Genomic DNA, 14,522 nt, shown 5'->3' on the forward strand with positions numbered 1-14,522 from the left:
TCTGAATAATCACTGCCTCTTGTCTAAGCCAGGGCTTGACCTCTTTGTCATTTCCGTTTTAGTTTCCATGTTTTGTGGTCCTTTTCAAGTCCTGCTGTTCTGCCTGAATTCATCAAAATAAATGCCTTTTCTGGCATTTCCCCCTTTGGCACGCGGTACCCCACTCCGAGCCTCCCTCCCTGCTTCCTGTTAGCCTCAAATTCAGCTCCCCGCTTCAGGCTTCTGGCTTGAATTAGGCAAAATCTAAAATAGAATTAAATGTGCAATTTCCTCCATTCCTCCCGTTCTGCCCACTACCTTCTGCTCCGGTTTCAGCTGAGTGCTTGGGCCCGAGACTCTGAATGCCCGTTCGCAGCCACTTGGAGCTGGAGCCCACCGACTGCGTGTGGTTTTGAGAGAAGTGGGATAGTCAACAAAAGCACCAAGAAGGAAAAAGTTTCTGTGCCTTTCCAAGAGGCTGGTTATGTGATTCAGTCACTAGTGCGTTTTTCCTGCCCCACTGAATGATTTTCACCATTGTTTGATGAGGGGTTGGGATGGGGACTGCGGGGGGAGAGACCTGGTTAGTGCCCCTCTTGCTCAGGCTGCCAGAACTTGCATTTGTGCTGTTCTCATAAAACCCAGTTAAACCAGCTCCTGATTTCCTCTTCCTTAGGGAATCCCCCAGAGGCCTAGCCAGCGGGCGTCTGTGTGGTCACACAGCAGGTCAGATTGGAGTCTTTGCCTCCACTTTTCTTGCCTTCTGAGATTGTGTTCCTGTTCCCTTCCCTGTTCTTTCTCATAGACACACCCATGACCTGCGGATTCACCAACTGCAAGTGAGAGTGAATGGCTGGGAGCAGGTGAGCCCTGTGTCTGTGGACAAAGTTGGAACTTTTTTCCGATATGCTGCACCAGATAAAAATTCATCTTCCTCCACGGTGAGTGGTGTCCTTGTGCCATGGCCACAGCCCCTCAGAACCAGGCTTCCAAATGCTTATGCTTATAATAACTTTGCTCTAGTGACATTTTCTTGTTTTTTACTTCTCCTCATCGTAGGGAGGCTGCTTCCGATTCTGTTGGCCCAGTCATAGGCTTGGGTCATGGCTGTACATCAGCCAGGCAGGTTAATTTCAGTAGAAGATGAGATTTTAAATTGGCAGGCACATATTATCTCACCTGGGCAAATTTCCTTTATAAACTGGGCAAATTTTCCTTTGCCAACCACGAGTATAGTCATCCTTTGGCATCCATGGGGGATCAGTTCCAGGAATTCTGACAACCCCTACACCAAAGTCCTCATGCTTACACCCCCTGTGTGAAGTGGCAGAATGTCTTCATGTCACCTCCCTGCATTCTCCCGGCGCTTAAGTCATCTCTAGGTTACTACTTCTACCTAAGAAAGTGTCAGTGCAGCACAAGTGGTTGCTATACTGTGCCGTTAAGGAAATAAAGACTAGAAAAGCAGAGTTTGCACACGCTCAGTGGAGGTGCAAAGCAATGTAGGCCCAGCTGCACACCATAGGATCCCTATTGGTTGAACCCGCACGCAGAACCTGTGCATCGGGGGACAGCTTCTCTGATGGTGTGCCCTGGTGTTAAGCTCCCTAAGTGCATACTGTCTTTCTAATGTTTCTTATAATGTTGCTCCTTGATCATTTTAGCTCTGTCCCTAAATTCTTCTCTACTACCAAGAAAGCCATCCACTGTGGTGTGATCAGCCTATTTTTGGAGTATACTGTTTAATAAGTGTTCATTTTCATGGTGTTCTCTGGTGTCTCAACTATCTTAGGGAAAAAGCTAGTAAATGAGAAACCACTTTTATTTCTCGGATTACTTTCATATCTGGTAACAAAAGGACCAGATTGATATGTCCTGAAGAGATTTTGCACACACAGGATGGTGTAGAAAGAATATTGTTTTGTCCAAATTTTTCAAGAGATGTTTTACCTTCATAGTAATCATATTTCACCTGAAAAATATTCTCAAATACCACTCTTTGAATATTGTCATTGAATTTAATGATGCTAACACCTTAGGCCTGTGCTGAATCTGATTTATGGATCTTTCTTAGATTGGCAGCCCGAGCAGCAGAACAAATATTATACATCCCCAGGTTTATGTAAGTATAATTTTCCTGCTATCATTGTGGGTTTTTTAAAATATTTTTTTTAGTTGTAGATGGATACAATATTTTTATTTTTATTTTTATGTGGTACTGGGGATCGAACCTAGGGCCTCATGCATGCAAGACAAGTGCTCTACCACTGAGCCACAACTCCAGCCCTGTCATTGTGGTTTTTGAGTATGTGCACTGCGCTGGACCACATGTATGTCTCTTGATGATCAGAGGACTTTGTGACGTATATGTGATTAAGATTATCTCTGCCCTTGTGTATGAATAGTTACCTTCCTCTTTCAGGAACTTCCATGAAAATGTTTGCCCCTAATTTTGTTTTTGTGACTGAGAATTCCAGGGAAGGAGAGCAGGCAGATGTTTTTGTGCAAGGTTTCCTTTTATTTCTAAGTTAAAATAGAAGTACACTATACTCTCTATTTCATTTGCTGGAATCCAAAGGTCATGAAAGTAAGAAAAAGAAGGAAAAATTGTAAGATCCTCACTCACCCCCCATTTAGCTTTGGAAGTAAATCATGTACTGTCTTGTGGAGTCCTTCTTCAGTGTTTTGCAACAGGCAAAAGTGGCACTAAAAACTCTTTTTAGGCTTTTGCCTAAAACTGTCTTCCCCCCAAGTAAGTTTTGAAATGTGAACATTCAGGCAGGCCTGTAAGCAGAGCATGGAGATTGCTGTTGGTTGGCCTTGACTTTATCCAGGCCTACCTGGGGCTAGGCCAGGGAGACCTGAACTTGGATGATGATTTGTGCCTAGGATTGTGTCCCTCTGAAAACACTCCATAAAATTAGTTTTCTTTTTCATTTGGACTTCCCAGAAGACTTGGTTGAAAACAGAGAGCTTTGCTTTCTTATTTGTTAGGTGGATTTTTACATACTGTTTACTTTAATAAAAAAACTGCAGAATAAGACACTGGAATGTGGTGTCTTTTGTTTCTCCTGTGAAAAGCATTATCTCTTTCCAAGAGCAGCACTGTCAGATACCTTCTCTTTTGTGTGCCCAGGGTATTACTTTGTGCATTTAAAAAAAAAAAAAGGCACATGGTAGTAGCCCAGAATATCTGTTGAAGGTGTGAGTGAACACATGGCACCAGGACGCAGTAGCTGCCATCCACTGCTGAAAAGACATTGTTTCTGAACCTCAGCATCTTGTTTATAAAAGACTGAGCACTACACAGAGCCTGGAGGAGGATCGGGAAGAAAGACAAGTTTGTTTTTAAAGTTCTTTGAAGTATAAACATTGGTTTTTCTGTAGGAATGTCAACGAATAGCAAGAGCCTAGAGGGCAAGTGGAGTGGCTCTTAGAGACAGGCGGCATCTGTGCCCATGAAGGAGCCAGCGCAGGCCACCCTGCCCAGCACCCCGGGGTCTATGGCGACAGGCTGGACTCTCGTAGGCATCTTTCTGTTTTGGGTAACACCCAAATGCACCTTGTTAGTGTTCAAGAAACATTTCCTTAATCTCTTGTTAATCTGAGAGGAAAGTGCCACAGGAAGTAAATCATGCACTGTCTTGCAGAGTCTTCTTCAGTGTTTCTATTTTAGCTGCTGTGATGATCTTCACTACGTTCTAGACAAGCGGTGTCAATTTAATCCCCTGCAATGGAGTTGAAAACAAGTCTCCTCCACAGTTTCCACATAAAGTTTGACATGTGGGAACCCAAGGGCATATTTCAGGAAGTTTGTAAAATGGGGTAGGTCATTGCCACAGTCTTAGCGGGGGTTCTTTATAATGTGTCTGGAGGCCTTGGAGTATCACATTGGAGTATGTTATTTATTTTTGTAGATGTTTTTGGAAGTGGCTGTTTTTAATAGTATGTGTTTATAGCACTTTCACATCCTTTTCAGCCAAATGCTTTAGGGTTTGATGATAATTTCACTGAGAGCTGTGATAATTATAATACTTTTAAGCCAGGCACGGTGGCACACTCCTGTAATCCTAGGATTTGGGAGGCTGAGGCAGGAGAATTAAAGGTTTGAGGCCAGTCTGAACAACCTAGCAAGACCCTGTCTCAAAATAAAAACAGAAAGGGCTGGGGACGTAGCTCTGAGGTAGAGCACCTGGGTTCAGTCCCCAGGACCACGCGCACACACAGCACCCCACACAGACCTTCTGGTTCTGCTGTTGTACTTCCTGGGTTTTTAGCGGCACGGCTATTTTGTGTCTGTCTCTCCCATAGTTCTCTTCGCTCCCACCCGTCAGGGTGGTCTTTGCTGTGACCATGGAAGGCAGTGCTCGGAAGGTCATCACGGTGCGTTCTGCCCTCATTGTGAGGAATAGACTCGAGACACCAATGGAACTGCGGCTGGACAGCCCATCGGCCCCCGACAGTATGTGCTGCTTGTCTAGAACGTAGTGAATGCTTTGTGAACAATTGTTGGTTGTTGTCCCCACTCTCTCCCCAGTGAGACTGTCCCCAGGCAGCTAGCATGCACAGTCTGCCTGCTTCCTGTCTGCCACAATCAGTCTCTCAAGGAGGATCACCACCGAGGTGCTAATACCTGTTTCTGTGGCAGAGCCGGTGGTGCTGCCCGCCATCATGCCCGGGGACTCCTTCGCTGTGCCTTTGCACCTCACCTCCTGGCGGCTGCAAGCACGGCCCAAAGGATTGGGCGTCTTTTTCTGTAAGGCTCCTATTCACTGGACCAATGTGGTGAAGACTGCAGAGGTGAGCAGCAGCAAGCGAGAGTGCCACTCCATGGACACGGAGAAGAGCCGCTTCTTCAGGTGTGTATCACACTGCCCTGCTGTGCAGGTGGCCTTGGCTTCCCTCCTGCAGTCTGGCTCTTCTGGTATTGGTTCTCTCAGCACTCAGTTGTGGTTGTCTAGAACCTGAAATTACTCTTGAGCTCAAGTCCATGGGAACTCCAGGCTTACCCCTGGCGTGGCATGGGGTCACTTATCATTTACGGCCAACCAACTGGCACACACTGTTCTCGCAGATAGACAGAGTGTTGTAGGTATGCTGGAGCGTAAGGTGCGGACACATCCTTAGGGAGGGAACGAAAAAAGCTTCAGGTTAACCCACTCCTGTATAAATTAGGAAGCAAAATCCTGGGGCTGGGAGATTTTTTGAATGAAAAATTTTTAAATATTTTAGATAAAGATTCATGTACCTAATACTGACTTTCTGGAACATTTTTATGAGATTGCGTAGCCATTTAAACTCATTGTTTTCCTATCATACAGGGTATAAGTAATATATTATTAGATTCAATGGTGGAAAAGACACTGGATTGCTGTCTATCATGAGACCTTTACGAACTTGGTCTTTCAACTCATCTAGATGAGAGATTGTTAACTTTTATTTAGTTTACAGTGAAGACAGGTGTTCATAACTCAGTGGTTTAGCATTTGCTTAGCGTACTCAAGGCCCGTTCCCGTTCAATTCCCAGTATCACCAAAAAAACCCCCCAAACCCCCCAAAACAAACATTTAGGGGGAGTACCAAAATAGTAAAGAATTCCAGTATATCCTTTTTCCAGAAACTTCCTAGTTTTTAATAGACTGAGGGAGAAATAGATAAATGTATATCCACAGTGTTCATTTTTTTTTTTAAAGAGAGAGAGAGAGAGAGAGAGAGAGAATTTTAATATTTATTTTTTAGTTTTCGGAAGACACAATATCTTTGTTTGTATGTGGTGCTGAGGATCGAACCCGGGCTGCACGCATGCCAGGCAAGCGCGATACCTCTTGAGCCACATCCCCAGCCCACCACAATGTTCATTTTAATACTTTACTTTTAGAAACTTATAGGAAAAAAAAAAAACAACTAAGAAAAAAACCCCCAAAAACATTTGGACAGTGCCATCAACCAGTGTGTTCCAGTTGACATTCATAGAATATTTTGTCCAACAATTCCAGATGCTACCTTCTTTTCAAGAAAATGTGGAACATTCGTTAAGAGATAACCATCTGCTGGGTCATGAAACAAGGATTGATAAATATTAAAGAATTAAATCATACAGACTGCTTTCTGAACACAGTAGAATTAAACTGGAAATCAACAACAATAAGATTCCCAGAAAATCCCCAAATGTTCAGAAATTATACAGTATATTTCCAAAGGACCCCCATGGGTCAAAGAAGAAATCACAAAAGACATTAGAAAATATTTTAAATTGAACAATAATGAAAAAGCCAGACATGTTAAAATATGAGGGATGCAACAAAAAGCAGTTCCTAGAAGTTACAGTTTTTAATAGGTCTATTAGCAAATGAGGAAGACACAAAAACTACTGATTTAATCTTCTTTATTAAGAAGATACAAAAAGAAGAGCAAATTAAAAACAGGTAGAAAAAGGAAGCAAAAATAGGTGGAAACCAATGAGCTAAAAACCAAAATCAACAATGTCAAAATTGTCTTTATGCAAAAAAAAAAAAAAAAACCCAAACCTCATAAATCTGTTAATATTCTAGCAAGACTGACCAAGAAGAAAAGAGAAAACAGAAGTTGCCAATATAAGGAGTTAAAATGATCAATATTAGGAGATATTATTACAGATCCTATAGGCATTAAAAGGATAAAAAAGAGATAAGAACAATTTTATATCATTAAATTCCATACGTAAATAATACCTTCTTGCAATCACAAATTGTCAGAACTAACAAAGAAGAAATAGAAAATCCAAAGACAGGGCTGGGACATTGGCTCAGGAGTAGAGCGCTTGCCTAGCATGCATGAGGCACTGGGTTCGATTCTCAGCACCACATACAAATAAATAAAATAAAAAAATTCATCAACAACTAATAAAAATATTTAAAAAAAGAAAATACAAAGATACTGATATCTATTTTAAAATTTTAATTTTTTTAGCGCTAAGGATTGAACCCAGGGGTGCTCTACCACTGAGCTACCTGTCCATCACTATTTTTTTTATATTGAAACAGGGTCTTACTGAGTTGCTGAGACTGGCCTTAGGCTTGGTGATCCTCCTGCCTCAGCCTCCCAGGTTCCTGGAATCATAGGTGTACACTACCCATACCTAGATTAAAAAATTAATTTATAAAAAAGCTTTCCCACAAAGAATACTCCAAAGCCCATATGACTCTACTAGTTAATTCTACAGACATTTAAGAAGGAAATAATAACCAGTTCTAAACAAGATTTTTCAGAAAATAGAAGAGGAGGAAACAATTCTTGTTTCAGTCAGCTTTTTTGTTGCTGTGATCAAAAGACCTGACAAGAACAATTAGAGGAGGAAAATTTATTTTGTGGTTCATGATTTCACATGGTCATTTCCATTCCTTAGATCCTAGATGAGGCCGACATCAGGGCAGAAGTGCGTGGCAGGGGAAAGCTGCTGGGAACATGGCACCAGGAAGCAGAGAGGGCGCTCCTCTCAACAAGGACAAAATATACACCTGCAAAGCATGCCCTGCCCACACCTCCTCCAGCCGTAGCCTACCTGCCTACAGTTACCCCCAGTTAGCCCCTATCGGGACTAACACATTGATTAAGTCAACATTCTAATAACCTGATCATTTCTAAATGTCAGAAACTTTCTTGCACTACTTCACACACAGCTTTTGGGGGATACCTAGTATCTAAACCGTAACATTCTTGGCTCATTTTATGAGGCCAGCATGTTCCTGACACCAAAACCTATATAGATACTATAAGGAAACTAAGTACTAGTGGCCCCCCCTAAAGAGCTACAAATGTCTTCAACAAAATGTTACCAAGTATAATTCAGCAAGTGGGGTTTATTCCAGAAATGCAAGATCAGTTTAACATTTGAAAATCAAATAAAATCAATAAAAAGTAATTCACCATTTTAAGAGACTAAAGAGAAAAACATCAGATCATCTTGGTACATGCAAAGAAAAATAGCGTTTGATGGAATTCAGTACCCATTCACGGTGATGCCCAGTGTCTTAGCTGAGGCTGCTGTAACAATACACTGTAGACCAAGAGGCTTAAACAGCAGACATTTGTTCCTCACAGTTCTGGAGGCTGGAAAGTACAAGATCAAGGTAGAAATTTGGTTCTAGAGAATGCCTTCTTTCTGGCTTGCTGATGACTGCCTTCTTCCCATGTCCTTACAAGGTGGAGAGAAAAGCCAGGCTCTCGCCTCTCTTCTTTCTCTTATGAGTGTGTTAATTTCATCATGGGGTCCATCCCACCTCTGTGACTTTATGATAAACTTAATCACCTCCAAATACTATCACATCAAGTGTTAGGGCTTCAACATATGAATTTTTGGGCAACACAAACGTTCAGTTCTTCATAGCCAGCAAACTAGGAACTTGAAAAAGTTCCCTTCTCAAGGGCATATGTGATAAACATACAGTTAACATCGTACTTTTTTTTGTGTGTGGTGGGGATTTAACCCAGGGACCCTTAACTACTGAGCCCCATTCCTATCCCTTTTTTATTTAGAGACAGGGTCTCACTTAGGTTGCTTAGGTCCTTGCTAAGCTGAGGCTGGCGTTAAACTCATGATCCTCCTGTCTTAGCCTCCTGAGCCACTGGGATTACAGGCATGCACCACCGTGCCCAGCTAACATAATACTTGACAGTGAAACATTAAACCCTTTTACCTCAAGATCAGGAACCAGCATTCTACTTAACATAGTAGTAGCAGTCCTAGCCATTACAGTAAGGCAAGTAAATCATATAAATAAGAAATCAAAAAAGTGGGGCTGGGGTTGTGGTTCAGTGGTAGAACGTTTGCCTAGCATGTGTGAGGCACTAGGTTCTATTCTCAGCACCGCATATAAATAAATAAAATAAAGTTCCATTGACAACTAAAAAAAAAAAAAAAAGAAATTGAAAAAGCATGAAAATCTGAAAAGAAATAAAATTATTGATATTTGCAAATGACCTAATTAGATATGTAGAAAATAGCATAGACCTAATTGGCTAAAATCTGATGGTTCAAGATCAATCATTAGAAATTAATTGTATGCTTATATTCTAGCCATAAATAAACAATTAGAAAATGTGATTTTAGAAAAATGCCTTTTATAATAACTCTAAAAAAATTAAATACCCAGGACTCAATCTAACAAATGATGTACAAGTCTTCTACTTGAGAAATTACAAAACCTTTCTAAGAGAAATTTTAAAAATATTAAGTGAAAAGATATTTCATATTAATGGATTGGAAGACATCTTAATGATTTAAGATGTCCATTCTCAATAAATAGATCTATAGATGGTTGCTTTGAAGAAATAGGGGAGCTAATCTTAGATTATGCAAGAAATCTAGAATATTCAATATCATCTTTAAAAATAACAACAACAAAAAGTTGGAGGACTTACAAAACCTATTTTCAAAACTCAGTGTAGAGTCACAGTATTATTATTCATAGTATTAGAGTGTAGAGTCACAGTATTATTATTCATAGTCAGTGTTATTTCATTAAGACAGGAATGTAGATCAATGGGATAGAAGATTTATTACACAGAAAGCACTAAATACCAAAGAAAAATTAGAGACATTGGACTTTTTAAAAAGTTTTTGGTTTAACAGAAGGCATCAATAAGAAAATAAACAGATAAACCACAAATTTGGGGAAAAAAATATATATCTGACAATTTTTAATAGAACACATAAAGAACTTATTGAAATAAAAATTTAAAAATAACCTAACAAGAATAGTCAAAAGACTTGAACTGATAGTTTACAGAAGATAACATACAAATTGCCAATAGAAAAATGAAAAGTTGGTCATCATCAGTGATGATTTGGGAAATGCAGCTCTGAACCACAGTGACCCTGTACTCTCACTAGGACGAATAAAATAAAAAGTATTGACAACACCAAATGTTGGTAAAGGTGTGGGAAACTCTCATAAAGAGCTGGTGAGAATGTGAAATGATACAGCTGCTTTGGAAAAATGTGTGACAGTTTCTTAATAAAGCAAAGGACCCAGCAAGTCCGTTTGTAGGTGTTTACCTAAAAGACACGAAGGCCTGTGTCCATAAAGATGCTTGCATCAGAAGGCTCATCTAGACATAAGCTGGGAACAGCCCAGGTGGATATCAACAGGATGGTGAGTAAAGAACCAGTGATATTCAGCCGGACAGACCACCAGGCAAGGAAAGAGAGTCAGGTATGGTGGGCACGACTGACCCTGGTGAAACTTCACAGGAAGCAGGAAGAAGGAGCGTATGGAGCAGTGCCCCGCCTGTTGCCGTTACGCATAGCTCAGGAACAGATGGGCCTGATCCATAGCAGCGAGTTCCAGAGAGTGGTTACTTGGATGACAGGGAGAGAATATTGGTTGGAAAGGGACAGGAGAGAGTTTTTTGGGGTGAGAAAATGGTCTGTGACTTGTTCTTGAGTGGTGGTTATAATTGCCCAAACTCATCAAATTGAATATTTAAAATCCATGCATTTTGTATTAGATTTCAGTAGATGTATTTGTATTAAAAAATGCAAATATCTTACTGACCTATTGAGTTATTTTGATATTATTTAATTAAGGAGAAAAAAATTGAGTTCTTCATTCAGGCTGATGATTTTCACACCATTTTGTTTTCATAGGTTTTGTGTGGCTATAAAGAAAGAGAATTATCCCGATTACATGCCCTCAAACATATTTTCTGACAGTGCAAAACAGATTTTCAGACAGCCAGGGCATACCATATATCTTCTGCCAACTGTGGTGATCTGTAATCTGCTGCCTTGTGAACTTGACTTCTACGTCAAAGGAATGCCAATTAATGGAACCCTGAAACCTGGAAGAGAGGTGGCCCTCCACACTGCTGATACGTCCCAGAACATTGAGCTGGGTAAGGCTGTTGCTATTGGGTCATTTATAGCAATCCTGGGAAGAGATCAGTGACCATTTAGACTACTCAGTAAACATCTTGGAGAAATTGCGGCATCTGTCATGTCTTAGTAAGCTGGCTCAGAGCAGGTGTGCAGCTAGGAAAAAATGAACCAGAGGTTTGCAGAGGACATGCTCACATGGTATTCAGTCACTCTGTGTCTTTAGCCCGGCTTTTCTTAGCTGCAGAATGAGCTGTTTTTAGGGAAGGGGTGAATGTGGCTGAGCTCCTGTGTCCCCAGCATCACCTGGGCTCTTTCTCACATGTGATCTCCTGTCATCCTGACAGCAATAGTGATTTGTCCCACTTCACTGATGAAGAAATGGAGGTTAAAATGTTCAGTGCAACAAGTAATTTTCAGTTGTAGGGGTGAGCAAGTCAGGGTAGAGAATCACATTTGCAGCACTTAAAGAGGTACATCTGTTGTTTGGGCAGAAAATATATTTAAGACTGCCACAGACATGTTCAGGTCATAACGACGTCGATATTTCTCTATATACAGTTTTGAAAGCTCGTTTACTACATTATCTCACTTGATCTGCACAGGAGTACACATTTCCATATCGGACAGGTGTTATCTCCATTTTGAGCTCAACAACTTGAAACTCATTGATCTTTGGCAGTATGTGCCACAATGACAAGATTATGTTTCTGCAACCGGATAGATCCTTGAACTTCATCTAGAAAAGGAAAACAGTGCAATGGTAGTTACTCCTGTAGGCCAGCCCTCTACCACTGGGCTGTACCCTTGGCCTGTAGTCATTCATTCTAGAGAAAAATAGATAAAAATAAATAGAAAAAAATTTGGCATTTAAGTAGTGAGTTTTCTATATTTCTTCACATGTTGACCAAGGCCTTGTATAACGCGGGCCTGTCCTCCCACCAGTGTCCCTTGTGTTCAGCGCTGTGTGTTACATTACGTGCTACTTACAGTTCTGCCGTGTAGATCCTGTTACTACCACCTTTTGCAGATGAGACCTAGAGAAGTTCAATAACTTGCTCCATATCATGCAGATAATAAGACCAGACTGGGGATTGGAAGGAAGGTTGCAGCACAAGGTCTGACTTATGACTCCTCTGATAATCATTGTTGGTAGCTTTTTGGAACTCTGATTCATCTCATTTGCAGTGTAGCTTCCTAGTATGACTTCCGGGCCATCTGATCTGTTCCTTTTATTCTTATCCCAGCTAGAGGAAAATGGCCTTTGAGGTTATTAGTGATTTTTCCAAAAAGGAATCCAATTTAATTTTGCTGTGAACTATTTTGACAAACTCGAGTAGTGAGAATCCAGAAAGACAATAGCTGTACCTTCTTTAGGGGTGTCATTGGAGAACTTTCCCCTCTGTAAAGAATTGCTCATTCCACCTGGGACCCAAAACTATATGGTAAGAATGCGACTCTATGACATCAACCGGCGGCAGCTGAACCTCACCATCCGGATTGTATGTCGAGCAGAAGGGTCCTTAAAGATCTTCATTTCCGCTCCATATTGGCTCATTAACAAAACAGGTATGTAAATAGGCATTCCCAGTAAGTCTTGGGGTTGGTCATGGGAATTCAGACATATTTGCTCAGCTAACTAAATGGAGCCAATGCAAATAGATGACTTCAACAGTCTAAGCTGCTGAGACTTTCCTGATTCCATGATATGTGCTTAATCATGGTCAAAACCGTCCTTAGATAACAGATTGAGCCCACAAAATTCAGTTTTCACTATTTTCCCCCTTGCCGATTCTGCATTCCCCTGTTACCGTTTGCATCTTTGATGGGAAGACTGGGTGGGATTGTTTGATATAAACTTTTTCCATCCTTCCTAAAGGGTTACCACTGATCTTCAGACAGGATAATGCAAAGACAGATGCTGCAGGCCAGTTTGAGGAACACGAGTTGGCCCGGAGCCTGAGCCCTCTCTTATTCTGCTATGCTGACAAAGAGCAGCCAAACCTGTGAGTACAGTTATTTATGAGAAGGGGAAATAAGCTCCTAGGGAAGGGGAGAAATTAGCAAAGGCTATAATATATCCAAGTAAGTGGAACTATACTGTAGATAACAGTCTTGACTTGGCAGAGGACTAGAACCATGACCTAATGGGATTTTTTCGGATCTAATTTCTGTGTTATTTGATCCTGAAAATAAACCATTTGTTGGTTTATAATGAAAGCTAGTTTTATTTTACATGTTATTGAAGGAGTTCTCCTATTTATAAGTGGGCCGATGAAGAGAAACCTGTATGTCCCTTTTCTTCTCTGCAGTTTCTCTTTTCCTGTAGCCTTGGCAAAGGAGTGGGCATCAGAGAGTAGCTGGACTGGCCCTTTGGCCCTATTGGCCCAATCAGGGCTGTTAGTGGAAGGTTTTGAGCTCCAAAATGTGCCTTCTCATCGTCTTAAAACACTCATTGCATGTTTCACAGCTGGGAAAAATAACAACTGTGAGGATTAGATAACATGTCCTTTTAATGTATGGTAGGAATGTTAATTCACTTTTGTTCTTGGTTTTGACATTCTGCTTTTTATAGGAGTCTTCTAATTTTATAGCCCTAATCCAGAGATAAATGGATGTATCTTATACTGCTAAAATGGCATACGCCATCATCTATAGAATTTGGCAGAAAACTTAACAGGAAGGTTTCCGGAGTACTGCACTCAGTGGATACAGATGTGTTTTCCAGAGAGACTGGAATCTAGATTAGTGTTGGAGTCAGAGTTCCGGCTCTTGTCGGAGACTCAGCCAGCCTCTTGACACATTCAGCAAGCCCTGTCTCCTTCTGTTCATCAAAGATTTTGACAGTTTTAGATCTAGGGCTGAGCATTTGTCATGGTTGACTTTATCCATGGGATTCACAGTTTCCAGAGTGTTTCCATCTAGATCATCCTGTTGGATTCTCCCCAGCATGCCAGTGATCAGGAGATAGTTATATTTTAAGATGAGGAGACTGAGGCTCATGGCCAGCGTGCCCTATGCCCAGGGCTGCATCGCTTGTTCGTGGTGGACCTGGAGCACACATTTAGGAGTTATATTTCCAGGATCTGACTGGACACCAGCCAACTGGACGGTGCTTTGCTGATATGAGGGTCTCAGTTCCTGGAGGTGACGTGCTGTCAGCCGCACCTTCTTACATACTGTTCTCGGCTTTTTTCTTGACTCCTTGATTTTCAGGGGAATAATAGAAACTGTAGCATATTCCTCATGTTTTATTCTCATAGAATCCTGTGCTCTCTCCTAAAGTGTTCATTTGTAGATGTCCAAGCATTTCATATACTGTTGTAATGCGGCTGCATCTTAAGATGAGGGTTTGATCACTGATTAATTTTCTCACTCCTGGGGATTCACATGAGAGTGAGGATGAAGTCAGTGTTAGAGGCCTAACTGGGTGCTAGCCACACTAGCGTTTCCTGATTAGATGAGGTAGATAAGACTTGCTTGTGGATGATTATATACATCTTTGCTTTTCTGCCCCACAGCTGCACGATGAGAATCGGAAGGGGGATTCATCCTGAAGGCATGCCCGGCTGGTGTCAGGGCTTCTCCCTGGATGGTGGTAGTGGTGTCCGAGCTTTGAAAGTCATCCAGCAAGGAAATCGCCCAGGGCTGATCTATAACATTGGTGGGTTACGTTTGGGCAATGGGA

The 14,522-nt window shown here is 41.3% G+C and overlaps 1 protein-coding gene across 8 annotated transcripts in view; it reads left to right on the forward strand.

The window, feature by feature from the left end:
- The window catches only part of Vps13d (vacuolar protein sorting 13 homolog D), a 242,682-nt gene that overhangs the window by 106,447 nt on the left and 121,713 nt on the right, over nt 1-14,522 (forward strand). For all 8 annotated transcript variants that reach the window (XM_078025311.1, XM_078025312.1, XM_078025306.1 and 5 more), the window contains 8 exons: nt 785-920; nt 2,054-2,101; nt 4,291-4,441; nt 4,628-4,838; nt 10,607-10,854; nt 12,212-12,403; nt 12,714-12,840; nt 14,356-14,498. In XM_078025311.1, coding sequence (XP_077881437.1) covers nt 785-920; nt 2,054-2,101; nt 4,291-4,441; nt 4,628-4,838; nt 10,607-10,854; nt 12,212-12,403; nt 12,714-12,840; nt 14,356-14,498 — 1,256 coding nt within the window. The remainder of the gene's footprint in view (nt 1-784; nt 921-2,053; nt 2,102-4,290; nt 4,442-4,627; nt 4,839-10,606; nt 10,855-12,211; nt 12,404-12,713; nt 12,841-14,355; nt 14,499-14,522) is intronic.

This window comes from Ictidomys tridecemlineatus, chromosome 11 (assembly GCF_052094955.1).
Source record: "Ictidomys tridecemlineatus isolate mIctTri1 chromosome 11, mIctTri1.hap1, whole genome shotgun sequence".
In the NCBI taxonomy this organism is placed as follows: Eukaryota; Metazoa; Chordata; class Mammalia; order Rodentia; family Sciuridae; genus Ictidomys; species Ictidomys tridecemlineatus.